Here is a 16,254-nt window from a genome sequence, read left to right on the forward strand (position 1 = left end):
AGGGCTCAGGAGGGGCGGTGGGGGATGAGGAGGTCAGACAGGTGGTGAAGAGCTTTGAAGGTGAGGAGGAGTATTTTAAAGTTTATGCGCTGCTTAATGGGGAGCCAGTGGAGAGAGCGGAGAACAGGAGTGATGTGATCACGGGACCGGGTGTGGGTGAGGAGGCGGGCAGCGGAGTTTTGGACCATTTGGAGTCTATGGAGGGAATGGGAGGAGATGCCAGTGAGGAGGGAGTTGCAGTAGTCGAGGCGGGAGGAGATGAAGGCGTGGATGAGGGCTTCAGCAACGGGGAGGGTGAGGCAGTGTCGGATTTTGGCGATGCGGCGGAGGTGGAAGTATGAGGTCTTGACGATGTGGCTGACATGGGGAGTGAAGGAGAGGGTGGGGTCCATGATGACACCGAGATTGCGTACCAGGGTAGAGGGGGTGATGGTCGAGGTATCAATGGTGAGTGAAAAGGGACCAGTTTCATTGAGAGTGGATTTGGTGCCAATGAGGAGGAGCTCTGTTTTGTCACTGTTCAGTTTGAGGAAGTTGTGAGTTGTGATTATAACACCTTATTCATGTGGATCCATAATAACACCTTATTCATATGGATCCATAATAACACCTTATTCATATGATCAATAATAACACCTTATTCATATGATCCATAATAACACCTTATTCATATGATCCATAATAACACCTTATTCATATGATCATAATAACACCTTATTCATATGGATATATAATAACACCTTATTTATGTGGATCTATAATAACACATTATTCATGTGGATCTATAATAACACATTATTCATGTGGATCTATAATAACACCCTATTCATATGGATCTATAATAACACCTTATTCATATGGATCTATAATAACACCTTATTCATATGGATCTATAATAACATCTTATTCAAATGGATCCATAATAACATCTTATTCATGTGGATCTATAATAACACCTTATTCATATGGATCTATAATAACACCTTATTCATATGGAGCCATAATAACACCTTATTCATGTGGATCTATAATAACACCTTATTCATATGGATCTATAATAACACCTTATTCATATGGAGCCATAATAACACCTTATTCATATGGATCTATAATAACACCTTATTCATATGGATCTATAATAACGCCTTATTCATATGGATCTATAATAACACCCTATTCATATGGATCTATAATAACACCTTATTCATATGGATCTATAATAACACCTTATTCAAATTGATCCATAATAACATCTTATTCAAATGGATCCATAATAACATCTTATTCATATGGATCTATAATAACACCTTATTCAAATTGATCTATAATAACACCTTATTCATATGAATCTATAATAACACCTTATTCAAATGGATCCATAATAACATCTTATTCATATGGATCTATAATAACACCTTATTCAAATTGATCCATAATAACATCTTATTCATGTGGATCTATAATAACACCTTATTCATATGGATCTATAATAACACCTTATTCATATGGATCTATAATAACATCTTATTCAAATGGATCCATAATAACATCTTATTCATGTGGATCTATAATAACACCTTATTCATATGGAGCCATAATAACACCTTATTCATATGGAGCCATAATAACACCTTATTCATGTGGATCTATAATAACACCTTATTCATATGATCCATAATAACACCTTATTCATATGATCATAATAACACCTTATTCATATGGATCTATAATAACACCTTATTCATATGGAGCCATAATAACACCTTATTCATATGGATCTATAATAACACCTTATTCATATGGAGCCATAATAACACCTTATTCATATGGATCTATAATAACACCTTATTCATATGGATCTATAATAACACCCTATTCATATGGATCTATAATAACACCTTATTCATATGGATCTATAATAACACCTTATTCATATGGATCTATAATAACACCTTATTCATATGGATCTATAATAATAATAATAATAATACCTTTTATTTACATAGCGCTTTTCAATGACCCAAAGACGCTTTGACATATACAAAAAGGGGGGGTATTTACAGACAGGGGGGGACAGCACGTACAGTACACAATATACACAGTCTGAAAAAAGAACGGATAAAATAAACAAGACAGAAAAAAGTACAAAGAAAACGATGGGGATGTAACAGGGGGTAGAAGTGTAGACAGTGGGGTAGAGGAGCCTAGGGGTGGGGGAGGTCATAGGCTTGGGTGAAGAGGTATGTTTTTAGGCGGGATTTAAATGTTGCGAGTGAGGGAGAGTGGCGGACAGGTTGGGGGAGGGAGTTCCAGAGTCGGGGTGCTGTTCGGGAGAATGCTCTGTCACCAAAAGTTTTGGTGGGATGTTAGTGCAGCCAGGGTGAGAGTGGAGGAGGAGCGGAGGGCTCAGGAGGGGCGGTGGGGGATGAGGAGGTCAGACAGGTGGTGAAGAGCTTTGAAGGTGAGGAGGAGTATTTTAAAGTTTATGCGCTGCTTAATGGGGAGCCAGTGGAGAGAGCGGAGAACAGGAGTGATGTGATCACGGGACCGGGTGTGGGTGAGGAGGCGGGCAGCGGAGTTTTGGACCATTTGGAGTCTATGGAGGGAATGGGAGGAGATGCCAGTGAGGAGGGAGTTGCAGTAGTCGAGGCGGGAGGAGATGAAGGCGTGGATGAGGGCTTCAGCAACGGGGAGGGTGAGGCAGTGTCGGATTTTGGCGATGCGGCGGAGGTGGAAGTATGAGGTCTTGACGATGTGGCTGACATGGGGAGTGAAGGAGAGGGTGGGGTCCATGATGACACCGAGATTGCGTACCAGGGTAGAGGGGGTGATGGTCGAGGTATCAATGGTGAGTGAAAAGGGACCAGTTTCATTGAGAGTGGATTTGGTGCCAATGAGGAGGAGCTCTGTTTTGTCACTGTTCAGTTTGAGGAAGTTGTGAGTTGTGATTATAACACCTTATTCATGTGGATCCATAATAACACCTTATTCATATGGATCCATAATAACACCTTATTCATATGATCCATAATAACACCTTATTCATATGATCCATAATAACACCTTATTCATATGATCATAATAACACCTTATTCATATGGATATATAATAACACCTTATTTATGTGGATCTATAATAACACCTTATTCATATTATCCATAATAACACCTTATTCATATGATCCATAATAACACCTTATTCATATGGATCCATAATAACACCTTATTCATATGGATCCATAATAACACCTTATTCATATGGATATATAATAACACCTTATTTATGTGGATCTATAATAACACATTATTCATGTGGATCTATAATAACACCTTATTCATGTGGATCTATAATAACACCTTATTCATGTGGATCTATAATAACACCTTATTCATATGGATCCATAATAACACCTTATTCATATGATCCATAATAACACCCTATTCATATGGATATATAATAACACCTTATTCATATGATCCATAATAACACCTTATTCATATGATCCATAATAACACCCTATTCATATGGATATATAATAATACCTTATTCATATGATCCATAATAACACCTTATTCATATGGATATATAATAACACCTTATTCATATGATCCATAATAACACCTTATTCATATGGATCTATAATAACACCTTATTCATATGATCCATAATAACACCTTATTCATATGGATCCATAATAACACCTTATTCATATGGATCCATAATAACACCTTATTCATATGGATCTATAATAACACCTTATTCATGTGGATCTATAATAACACCTTATTCATGTGGATCTATAATAACACCTTATTCATGTGGATCTATAATAACACCTTATTCATGTGGATATATAATAACACCTTATTCATATGGATATATAATAACACCTTATTCATATGGATCCATAATAACACCTTATTCATATGGATCCATAATAACACCTTATTCATATGATCCATAATAACACCTTATTCATATGATCCATAATAACACCTTATTCATATGGATATATAATAATACCTTATTCATATGATCCATAATAACACCTTATTCATATGGATATATAATAACACCTTATTCATATGATCCATAATAACACCTTATTCATATGGATCCATAATAACACCTTATTCATATGGATCTATAATAACACCTTATTCATGTGGATCTATAATAACACCTTATTCATGTGGATCTATAATAACACCTTATTCATGTGGATCTATAATAACACCTTATTCATGTGGATCTATAATAACACCTTATTCATGTGGATATATAATAACACCTTATTCATATGGATATATAATAACACCTTATTCATGTGGATCTATAATAACACTTTATTCATATGGATATATAATAACACCTTATTCATATGGATCCATAATAACACCTTATTTATGTTGATCTATAATAACACCTTATTCATGTGGATCTATAATAACACCTTATTCATATGGATCCATAATAACACCTTATTCATATGGATCCATAATAACACCTTATTCATATGATCCATAATAACACCTTATTCATATGGATCCATAATAACACCTTATTCATATGGATCCATAATAACACCTTATTCATATGATCCATAATAACACCTTATTCATATGATCCATAATAACACCTTATTCATATGGATCCATAATAACACCTTATTCATATGATCCATAATAACACCTTATTCATATGGATCCATAATAACACCTTATTCATATGGATCCATAATAACACCTTATTCATATGATCCATAATAACACCTTATTCATATGATCCATAATAACACCTTATTCATATGGATCCATAATAACACCTTATTCATATGGATCCATAATAACACCTTATTCATATGATCCATAATAACACCTTATTCATATGATCCATAATAACACCTTATTATTATGGATCCATAATAACACCTTATTCATATGGATCCATAATAACACCTTATTCATATGATCCATAATAACACCTTATTCATATGATCCATAATAACACCTTATTATTATGAATCTATAATAACACCTTATTATTATGGATCCATAATAACACCTTATTCATATGGATCCATAATAACACCTTATTCATATGATCCATAATAACACCTTATTCATATGATCATAATAACACCTTATTCATATGGATCCATAATAACACCTTATTCATATGGATCTATAATAACACATTATTCATGTGGATCTATAATAACACATTTTTTCATGTGGATCTATAATAACACCTTATTCATATGGATATATAATAACACCTTATTCATGTGGATCTATAATAACACCTTATTCATATGATCCATAATAACACCTTATTCATATGGATCTATAATAACACATTATTCATGTGGATCTATAATAACACATTTTTTCATGTGGATCTATAATAACACCTTATTCATATGGATATATAATAACACCTTATTCATGTGGATCTATAATAACACCTTATTCATATGAATCTATAATAACACCTTATTCATGTGGATCTATAATAACACCTTATTCATATGGATCCATAATAACACCTTATTCATATGATCCATAATAACACCTTATTCATATGATCCATAATAACACCTTATTCATATGGATATATAATAACACCCTATTCAAATGGATCCATAATGACACCTTATTCATATAGATCCATAATAACACCTTATTATTATGAATCTATAATAACACCTTATTATTATGGATGTATAATAACACCTTATTATTATGGATGTATAATAACACCTTATTATTATGGATGTATAATAACATGTTATTATTATGGATCTATAACAACATGTGATTATTATGGATCTATAATAACATGTTATTATTATGGATCTATAATAACACCTTATTATTATGGATCTATAATAAGGCTGCCCCAAATACATTGTCTGTTTGTTTTTTTTACTTTGAAGGCAAACAAATTATATACTAATTTTGCCATTTTTTGACTCTGAGTGATCGCCAGGAGTCAGGCTTCAACAGTCCAGGAGTCAGGCTTCAACAGTCCAGGAGTCAGGCTTCAACAGTCCAGGAGTCAGGCTTCAACAGTCCAGGGGTCAGGCTTCAACAGTCCAGGGGTCAGGCTTCAACAGTCCAGGGGTCAGGCTTCAACAGTCCAGGGGTCAGGCTTCAACAGTCCAGGAGTCAGGCTTCAACAGTCCAGGGGTCAGGCTTCAACAGTCCAGGGGTCAGGCTTCAACAGTCCAGGGGTCAGGCTTCAACAGTCCAGGGGTCAGGCTTCAACAGTCCAGGAGTCAGGCTTCAACAGTCCAGGGGTCAGGCTTCAGCAGTCCAGGGGTCAGGCTTCAACAGTCCAGGGGTCAAGGTTCAACAGTCCAGGGGTCAGGCTTCAACAGTCCAGGGGTCAAGGTTCAACAGTCCAGGAGTCAGGCTTCAACCCGATCATGAGTGTAGATGAATGTAGGTAAATTGTCCAGCAATACAACATTTTTATCAAATTGTCTTTTTTATGTTTTTTGCCCATCTCCTCTTGTCCTCAAATATTTGGTTTTGGGGTGGTTTCTGTGTCCTTCTGTCATTGTTCAGTTTTCCATCTTATTGTTGCTAAATGCAGACCAAAGTCAACTGTTCGTTGTTGTCTAATGACTCTATTTCCTTTTCTCTAAACATAGGTTTCCTCTGAGGTGACCTCTGTCCATGATTAAACAAAGCACCATTGCACACAGCTGTCACACCCTGGTTTAAGCTTTTTAGTTTAAGTTTTAGTTCAGAATCTGGCGCAAATGTTGCCAAAATGGTCCCAAATCACTGTGAAGTACAAAATAGAACCTGTCTGTCAGCCTCAGATTTGACAAAATCTGAAAAAATATATATATACAAAATAAAAACTAAATTAAAAAAATAAAAATCTTAAGAAAGGCCCATATCATAAGTTTACTGCCAGTAACTGCTTTTTAACAGTTTCACATCACACAAGATTTTGTGTTAATCTTGCTGCATAGCTGTTACAAGCACCAGCTCTGTCTTTGTTAACCTTTCTTAGTGGTGGTTATCTATAAATTCTATTGAATACTGCTGCGTTGACAATAAAGATACATGAATTACTGTGAGAATTTTGCTACGAGATTTTTTTCTTACAGTTTGCTTTTTTAAATAATGTTATGTATATATATGTTGTTGTAAATGTTGTTGTAAAATGAATATTTAAGTACCATGGGAGCCTGACTTGTGTTAACCAACATGATCCTGAAACTGCAGTGCATGAGTCAGCCGGAATTGATGTGGTTGAAAAGTGGCTACAAATGTGAGTATCATGAAGCAGTAGCTATTTTCACGTGAGAAAAAGGTTTGCTTTATGCACAATAAGAAATCTGCCACTCTTTTTGAATGGTGAAGGCATTTGTCTAGAGTCAATGGAAACACATGTCTTCACCATGCAAAAGTAAAGGCATTTGTGTTTGTGGAAAAGAATTTCCCCTGAATAAAGTCTACAAGTCATTACACTTCAGTTCAGCAGTACAATATGTAGAGCAGGGGGGTCCAAACTTTTTTCACCAAGGGCCGCATTTTGAAACTTAAACGGGGCAGAGGGCCACAAACAACTTGACAATGTCAAATTTGTTGAATGACAAAGTGAATCATTCAAAAATTTTGCATTTGACGTCATTGCGATGAGCCTCCACACCTTTAATTAGACTTGGAACATTAATATTAGGTTGGTATAACATCAATATGCCTGAATTTTCCCAATTTCCCAATGAAAAGTACTACTTTTTGTTGTTTGGGCCGACATAGCAGGAAGCTGGAGGGCCGACACAAATTGGTCTGAGGGCCGCATTTGGCCCCCGGCCCTAGTTTGGACATGCCTGATGTAGAGAGTAAGTCTGCTGTCTTATCCAAATAATAATCACAACAATATCTAATAATAATTCTGTTTTGCCTTTGTTAGATTTTTATCGATTTTTTTTTTTTTTTTTTTCATTTGATAATAACGGCCCAAAACAAAATCTAGAATCCCAAATAAAATTCTTTTAAATTCAGATGTTGAGTGAGTTTGTCCCATCCTGACCTGCGATAGTTAAAACGAAAAATACAAATAATGTAAAATGACTAGGTAGACCACAAGTGGATCAGAGGAGGAAAGGTTGACGTCAGCGTTTGTGGTCTGAACTGCACGTGGGTCTTGCTATAAAAACAGAGCATTCCAAAACCCCAGCATTTAACTTCAGAACAACCATTTAAATAGGTAAGCACAATTATTTTTTTTTTGTATTATTTTATTGTATACCTTTCTGTCTAATATCAATGCTATATTTGGAAAAACGCATAATATTCACAGTTAATTGTTACAAAATCTATTCCAGGCTTTTATAAAAACCAGCACAAAGATGATGAGGCAGATTTCCTTCCTGCTGTTGGTCCTGATGACGGCCAGTGCGTTGCTGAAAAAAAAAAAGTCACACTTAAACCCTACGAACAATTCCGAAATTTTTCTATGAAGCATATCATCAAAAAGGCAATGCATGTCAATGAGTGTTTCAACATGCTCAAAACAAAAAGGATTAATAAAGAAGGCCTTAAATGCAAGAAAACCAACACATTCATCCAAGCAGCTGTACAAGATGTCATTGATGTTTGCAACGATGGAAATCAAATCAAAGATAAAGAGGGAATGTACTTGAGCCGTGGACAGTTCTAAATGACTGTGTGCAAAGTGATTGAGCCGAATAAGAGTCCCCGATTCCCTCATTGTAAATACGAGGGCAAGACCCAGACGACCAAAATCCGGATCAAATGCAACAACGTGGCTCTGCCTGTGCACTTCGAGTCAGACCTCCAGGGCTTTGAAGCATTCCTGTGGTCCTAAAAGCATTTTGTATCTTTTGGTAACATGCTCCTTCCAGTTGTGATCTGTGTAGTATTATACATATAGATTAGATTGTATGCCAGAACACTGCATGTAAATGTGATTAAAACTGATTTGAAAACATAATAAATAAGCAATAATGACTGTGTACTTTATTAAAGGTGTGGTTAAGAGGTTGGATAGAAGACGGGGGCTGTGGGCCTTACACAGTAGACGAACAGCAGTTATATGTTTTTTCATTAATGAACTTAAGGTCAGTTTACTGACCTGTGCAAGTATGTAAATATGTGGTTTAAAGGTGACAAAACCTCACTTCCACACAAAGCAAGCTGCAGCCTGCTTCTTGATACTTGCATTTGATAGAAAGGAAATCTGCAATAAGTATGGAGCAATTTAGTTCCCCAACGAAAGTGCCTATAAGTTTCTATTCACGGAATAACAACAAATCAAACCTTCTTTGACAATAGTCGATGATGCGAGGGTAGTTTCAGAAATATTTTGGTTTGTTTTAAACTGAACTAATTCATTTTTTCCATGTAATAAAGTGTCTGTCTTGCCCCAGTACAGATATATTATAAAAGCATCTATTTGGGTCAAAATGAGACCACAGCACACTCTCTGCATTTAAGTATAAGATGTTTTATTCTTTAAGAAGCACAAAGTGCAGTGTTAACATGTCAGTGTTTGTTACCTTCACCGTGACAGTTAAAGTCGCTCTGAGCTCAGAGATTGCATATAAACTCTGTGAATATTGAGGATGCTCAGAATGCATTAGGTAAGTGAGCGTCACATGTGAAACATGTGGAGCTGTAAAGAGTTTAAAATTAACTAGTTTTGTGCTGCCCGGTGGTGGAGTGGTTAAGGCACAGCACACATATGCCAGGCTCCAAGTGCAGCCGGTCGCAGTGTCGTGAGTTTGAATCAGACATTTACTGCATGGGAGGACCCTCATCTCTCATCCCCCATTTCACACTTTCCACTCCTGACCAATAAAGCCTACGAGCCAAAGAATCTTAAAAAAATATATTAAAAAATAACTAGTTCTGTTTTTCACTTTACAAAACAAAACTGTTATACCCATGTGCAATACTGACTTTAACCATGTGCAATAATGTCACATTCATGTGCAATACTCAGGTGTAATAATGTCACATTCATGTGCATAGAACTGCTGTAAATAAGAGTTTACTTTACCATTATGTTAGTGTTATTTAGTCTTGTTAGCTTATTTTTATTTTTATATTTTTAAAGTCATTTTCTTTTTGTTTCAATAAAGTATTTAGTAGTAGTTAAAGTAGTATTAAGTTAGGAATTATCAAAAATAATAGCACTTATAAAACAAAAGACGTGCATTTGTGTAGCAAAAGAAAAGTGAAGTCTGAAAACTGGACAATTCTAACAAAGTCGTCTGGACTAAGGTGTAAACACAGAATGAGCCGGTCACCGGGGTTCAAAGAGACATCTTTAATAAAGGATACACAGCGTTATACAGTTCTACATTCCTCGTTCACTTTTGTTTTAATATTGCACTTCAGTCATAATGTGCTTTTCTGCAACAGGTTCAGACAAACAAACACTGAGGCGAACAGAACGCACACTGAGCCCACCGCTCAACACGTTTAACACAACGGACCTCAACACACCCACCACCAACACACTCTCACACACACACACACACACATCAGACACACAAACACACACTGTAGTCCACAGTTCAGTACAGTCATACACGGACTTACACTCACTTCTCTGGTGTCTCCCTTGTTCCACAATAAACTTTAAAAGTATCTATCGCCTCGGACTGAGTTGGAATGATTTCAGATTAAAAACAAGGTCAATTTGGATATCATTTACATTTAAAAAAAAAAAAAAAGTAGTTTGTAGAAGATTTGACATTCATTAGAACGTTTCCCCTCATTCTGGACATCAATCTCATTCAAATCAGAAAACAGTATGGTCAGGGTCATCAAAAATATCAAAATTGGTGTCGCAAATTGAGCCTTTTCCTTGGCATCAACAACGTGTAAGTTGGTTTGCTTTCATATTATAAAGGATGGAGAAAATGTAACTTTTGAACCATAACATTTTATTTGAACCTCAGTAAAAGTATAATAACTATAATTTGTTGGCAATGTACCTGTAAATAGTGAAAAACTATTGTTGGGTCTACATTTCTGCACAAATTTCTTCAGTTAAACCTAAAAAACAGGATTATTCCTTCATCAAAACGAAAAAAAAAATGAAAGAGTCCATTATAATCTAATTTAAATCAACAAATAACATAAAATATAATAGTAAATGTGTTCAAACCCGGCTCTGACATCACCCACATGCGTCCGAGTCGGCAAAACCACCTTGCGCTTTCATATTGAGATATTCTATTCAGATTTGGTCAATAAAGACGAGCCTCCGCCAGAAAAGCTCCACAGTGCACCTTTAAAATGACTAAACGTGTCACAACATTATGACCGACAACGACATCACACATTTCCGACACACGCGAGACGAATACGCGGGGCTTTAGATTGAAGTATGTCGTTTGTGCAGTTGACCGAGCGAGTGCGCGTCGTCGCGGCGACACCTTTATGGAATACTATCGAGCTTCGTGTCGTAAAGTGTTCAAAGTGTGGTGCATAAAGGTACAAAAACAATCAGCACGTCCAAGAAATGATCGACGAGACAAACATTAAAGCTGTAGCGATCCCTGCGATCAACGACGAATGCGTAAAATAAAAACGAAAACAGCTATTCAAGTAGTCTGCGAATACTCGAGTACGCTCAAATAATTAACGTTTCTTTAAGACATTTCCATAAATATGTAAGAGGTTTTAATCGTTGAGTGGATTGTTCTTTATGACCATTGTTTATTGTTGCTCCATAACTTTATTTTACGCTCGACCTTTAGCAGTCACGAGCTTCGTCTTTTACCGTCACAAATATAAGAGGACGTAGCATAATGAAGCCTTTCGAGACAAAAGACTTGTTAGGTTGAGCTGTCGCCTTGTAACTGGGCGGTTGGTGGTTCAGATCCCGCTGCATTCGGCTGATGTTGTGCTTGTGCGATGAGGAGAACCGCGGGAGAGTGTTTGGTCGAGAGACGCGGGAGGCACGGAGTAACTGCCACACCGTTGTCGGGTTGCCCCAGGGCCGAGTCGGGGACAAAGAAGTCGCTGTTTCTTACGGTTGTTGGAGGTTCAGCGGGAAAACGTTTGAACAGCCCGCCATTTTCAAGTTCTCTCACCAAGAAATGATGGAGGGAGCTGACACTTTCATCGTAGGTGCATTTCCACTGGGAGAGACAGAATCCAACATCAAATCCAAAAATCACATTGCATGATTAATTTATTTTTGTATTATAATTTTTTATGTTATTGGAGCAAATAAGTACATTAGACAACTGCCAATCAGCAAGACCTGTTAGTCTGCCTTTAAAAAGTCCACCTCTTACTCATCTAAATGAGTAGCGCCAGTTTGAGCTCGTTAGCTGCATAAAGACCCCTGTCCACCCCACAATAGGTCAGACTCCACCCACTGCCATGGGCAAGACCAAAGAGCGGTCAGAAGACCCTAGAGACTAAACTGTAGACCTCCACAAGGCTGGAAAGGGCTGAATGTGGTCCTGCATTGTGACTTCTTCCCTCAGAGCATTGAAGAGGAGTCTGGGACAACATGACAATGACCTGAAGCACAGTCAGAGAAACAAGGCGTGGCTCTGTGAGAAGCATATCAAGGTTCTGGAGCGGCCTGGCCAGTCTCAGACCTAAATCCAATAGAAAATCTATGGAGGGAGCTGAAACTCTGTTGCTCAGCAACAGCCCTGAAACCTGACAGATCTAGAGAAGATCTGTGTGGAGGCGTGTGGAGGCAAAACCTGACGAAGAACTACAGGGAACCTATGACCTCTGTAATGGTAAACAAAGGTGATTAAATACTTATTTGCAGCAATAACATACAAATAAATTATTTAAACATCATACAATGTGATTTCTATATTGTTTTAAAGATTCTGTCTCCCTAATGAACATGAACATGTCAGATGCCTCCATCATTTGTAAGTGGGAAATGAATGAACTGGTGTTTTTAACGTATGTGATTCAACACCTAAACTCTTGGTCCTGCTGTTCTCATGAGTGGAAATAGCTGTACTTATGTTCAGCTGTTGGAGCCCTAAAGGAGAACACTGCAGTGTGTGTCGTGTATCGGAGGAAACACATTGGAAGCTGCTGCAGCGTCTGGTGGTGACAGATGTTCAGCAGAAGCACATGTTCACAGTGGAGCGGTCTGACAGCTGGCTTTGCACTGGCTTTGTGGAAGTATAATTGGTGTACAGGCAATACCTGCAAAGGACTCTGGGAAGTGCATGTCCCTCTCCCACTCCTCTGAGTCTGTGTTGAAGACCTGCACGATGCTCGTGACGTTGTTCAGGTGCCAGTTGTAGCCTCCAATGACGTAGATCTTCTGGTCGAGGAGGCAGCAGCCGGCCTCAGACTGGCCCACTCTCATCGGAGCGAGAGACGTCCACTGGTCGTGGTCAGGGCTGTAATACTCCACAGCCATAACATCAAAACAGCGGTCCACGTGGTCCATGCGTCCTCCCAGAGCGTACACGCGCCCTCGGGAGCTGATCATAGAGTGCAGCACGCGTGGCTCAGTCATGGGAGCTTTAAACTCCCACTGGTCAGTAACAGGGTCGTAGCAGTGCAGAGCTTTCTTATCTTCCAGAGACAATCCATAACCTCCAGAGACGTAGAGTTTCTCCGCACACGTGGCCCCAGCGTGGCCCCAAGTCCTCAGCTTCAGTGGATCTGCAAAACTCCACTCATTCTTCTTTGGGCAATAACACTCCACACTGCACAGGCTGCCGCCCTGATTACGCCCCCCGGTGGCATAAAGCCTCCCGTGCAGCACGTTCAGCTGAAACTGGATCCGCGGCTTTTGCAGGGATTGGATCCGCAGCCACTGGTTCAGATGCGGGTCGAATCGAAAGCAGCAGTCCACGGCCCCCTCTCCGCTGCGGTGCTGGAAATGCTGCCCACCCACCAGATACACAAAGTTATCCAGCACGGCCACACAGGCGTGACTACACCGACCCTCCATCTCCGTCAGCTCTTTGAACTGCCGCGCCGAGATGTCGGGGAGGTGGTAGACCTTGGAGCTCACCGTGCGGTCGTGATCCGTGTACGGCGTTCCTCCAAACGTGATCAAAGACACCACGTCGGAGCGGATGAGCGTGCGCGGCGACTGCATCTCATGCTGCCGGAACGGAAGGATCTGGTAGTTGAAGGCCTCGAGGAGAAACTGCCGACACTGCACGTCCTCCACCATGATGTCCACCTTCTGCACGGTGTCCACCAGCTCCGACGAGCGCATCAGGGGGAAGCGCACGTGCGAGAGGACGTCGCAGGCCTGACCGCGCCGGGGCTCGTCGAACTGAAGCCACCGGATCGCGGCGTGGAACAGGTCGAGCTCGCTGCAGTTCTTCAGCTTGTTGCTCTGGAGGAAGAAGACCAGGCGCTCCGTGGGAATGTGCAGGAAGTCCTCCTGCTCGGAAATCTGGAGAAAGTGGCGGAACGTGAAGGCGTCGACGGACTCCTTGAGGGAAGACAGGCTGAAGGTGGTGGCCATCTGCCCGATGTGCAGACACGTCTCCACGCTCATCGCCGACTTGAGGAACTCCTCGCACAGCTCCACCACAGGACTCATCTGCAGGAACACGGCGGCTCCGAGCACGTCCTGGATGCAGTCCAGGTCCAGCGTCACCTCGGAGCTGTAGGCAAAGTCGATGATGTGTTTGAGGCCTCGAGCGGAGAGGCCCTTCAGCTCGATGGCGTCCTGCTTCGACTCCCTCATACCGCCCGTGAACATCGCCCTGCAACACACAACGAGGTCAGCAACATATACAGGGAAACGAATGAATGAAAAGCATTATTCATATCGATTCTGGTTAAGAGTTATGCATTTGCAGCGTTAGTATGGAGCCTTCTTCTCCTTCTCCTTCTTAATCTTCTTCCCTCTCTTCCTCCTCCTCCTCTTCCTCCATAAGTTCCACCTTTTTTCAAAGTTTTGGCCGCGGTATGACTTATATACTTATATTTATACTTATACTCCGGAGCGACTTGTGTGATATTATTTGTTATTTTCACACTTGCAACAGCATTTCATACTTCAGTGCAACTTATGTTTTTTTCTTCTCTATTATGCAGTTTTTGGCTGGTGCAACTTATAGTCAAGAAAATATGGTAAATTAAAGTTTATATGCAACACTGATATATGTACACAATATAAACGTAAAGGCAATTCATCCTTTTACAGCTGAATAGAAAGGGTCCGGGTGCATTAAATAATCTCTAAAGTACTGAACATTAATTGGATATAAATCATTATTGTGACAGGCCAACTTCATTTGATAAAGATTAAAAGTGAAATGAATGGAAAAGCTTTTGCCATTTACATTTTTAAAGCACTTGATAAATACACACTGTAGCTAAACTAGTTATAATTTAATATTTTTCTTTGTTTTTATTTCAATTTGTTTTAAATGGAGACGAGCAGTAATAATAATAATAATAATAATAATAATTTGGCTCACATACAATAGTAAGAACTAAAACACCAGGTTTGTGAGAATATTAGAAGCATATTTATTTATTTCAAATTAAATACCAAAAAATCTACTCATGGTTTTTTTTTTTTATTTCTCTCATGTTCAGACAATTTGATCTCATAACTTACAAGAGGAATTGTTATGTATGAGATAAAAGAAAGAAAAATGAAGATAGTTTGGCAAACAAATGTGAATAATCGCTCAACAATAAACATTAAAATCGTCTCGTTTCTTCTCAGAATAACTTGGTTTCATGACATTCCTAGTTTGAAATAGATTGACAGACTTCAGACTGACCTGAAGTAGTCGCTGCAGGAGGCCAGCACGGCTTTGTGCACGTGGAAGCGCTCGTCGCTCACGGACAGCTCCACGTCCAGAAGATGTCCCTTGTCCCTCAACGCGGACAGGCCCCGGAGCAGACCGGCGCTGTGGCTGGGGGCGGAGAAGGTGCAGCGCAGCGTCCGGTTCTCGTTAGCCATACTGCAACGACACACAACACGGGAGAGGGACGCGGTTACGATACACAACACGACACGCAACACGACACCAAACCGCCCTCGCTCACCATCAATAACCCATGATGTGTGGAGAATGAGCGGCGGAATCATTGCACGAGGCCCGGGACAGGTGCTCGTGACCCGGGAGAGGTGCTCGTGACCCGGGAGAGGTGCTCGAGACCCGGGAGAGGTGCTCGAGACCCGGGAGAGGTGCTCGAGACCGGGGAGAGGTGCTCGAGACCCGGGACAGGCGCTCCTCGAGACCCGGGACAGGCGCTCCTCGAGACCCCGGACAGGCGC

At 39.6% G+C, this 16,254-nt stretch overlaps 1 protein-coding gene across 1 annotated transcript; it reads right to left on the minus strand.

The window, feature by feature from the left end:
• Nucleotides 1–10,367: 10,367 nt before the first annotated feature.
• klhl26 (kelch-like family member 26) lies at nt 10,368–15,936 on the minus strand. Its single transcript, XM_072438905.1, has 2 exons — nt 15,755–15,936; nt 10,368–14,722 (listed from the first exon to the last, which is right to left on the minus strand). The coding sequence occupies exons 1-2, from the start codon at nt 15,934–15,936 to the stop codon at nt 13,120–13,122; spliced, it is 1,785 nt and encodes a 594-aa protein (XP_072295006.1). The 3' UTR covers nt 10,368–13,119.
• Nucleotides 15,937–16,254: the final 318 nt, after the last annotated feature.

The sequence above is a fragment of the Eucyclogobius newberryi genome, unplaced genomic scaffold, assembly GCF_026437365.1.
Source record: "Eucyclogobius newberryi isolate DKJ021-1_F unplaced genomic scaffold, fEucNew1.0.hap1 SCAF_9, whole genome shotgun sequence".
Lineage (NCBI taxonomy): Eukaryota > Metazoa > Chordata > Actinopteri > Gobiiformes > Gobiidae > Eucyclogobius > Eucyclogobius newberryi.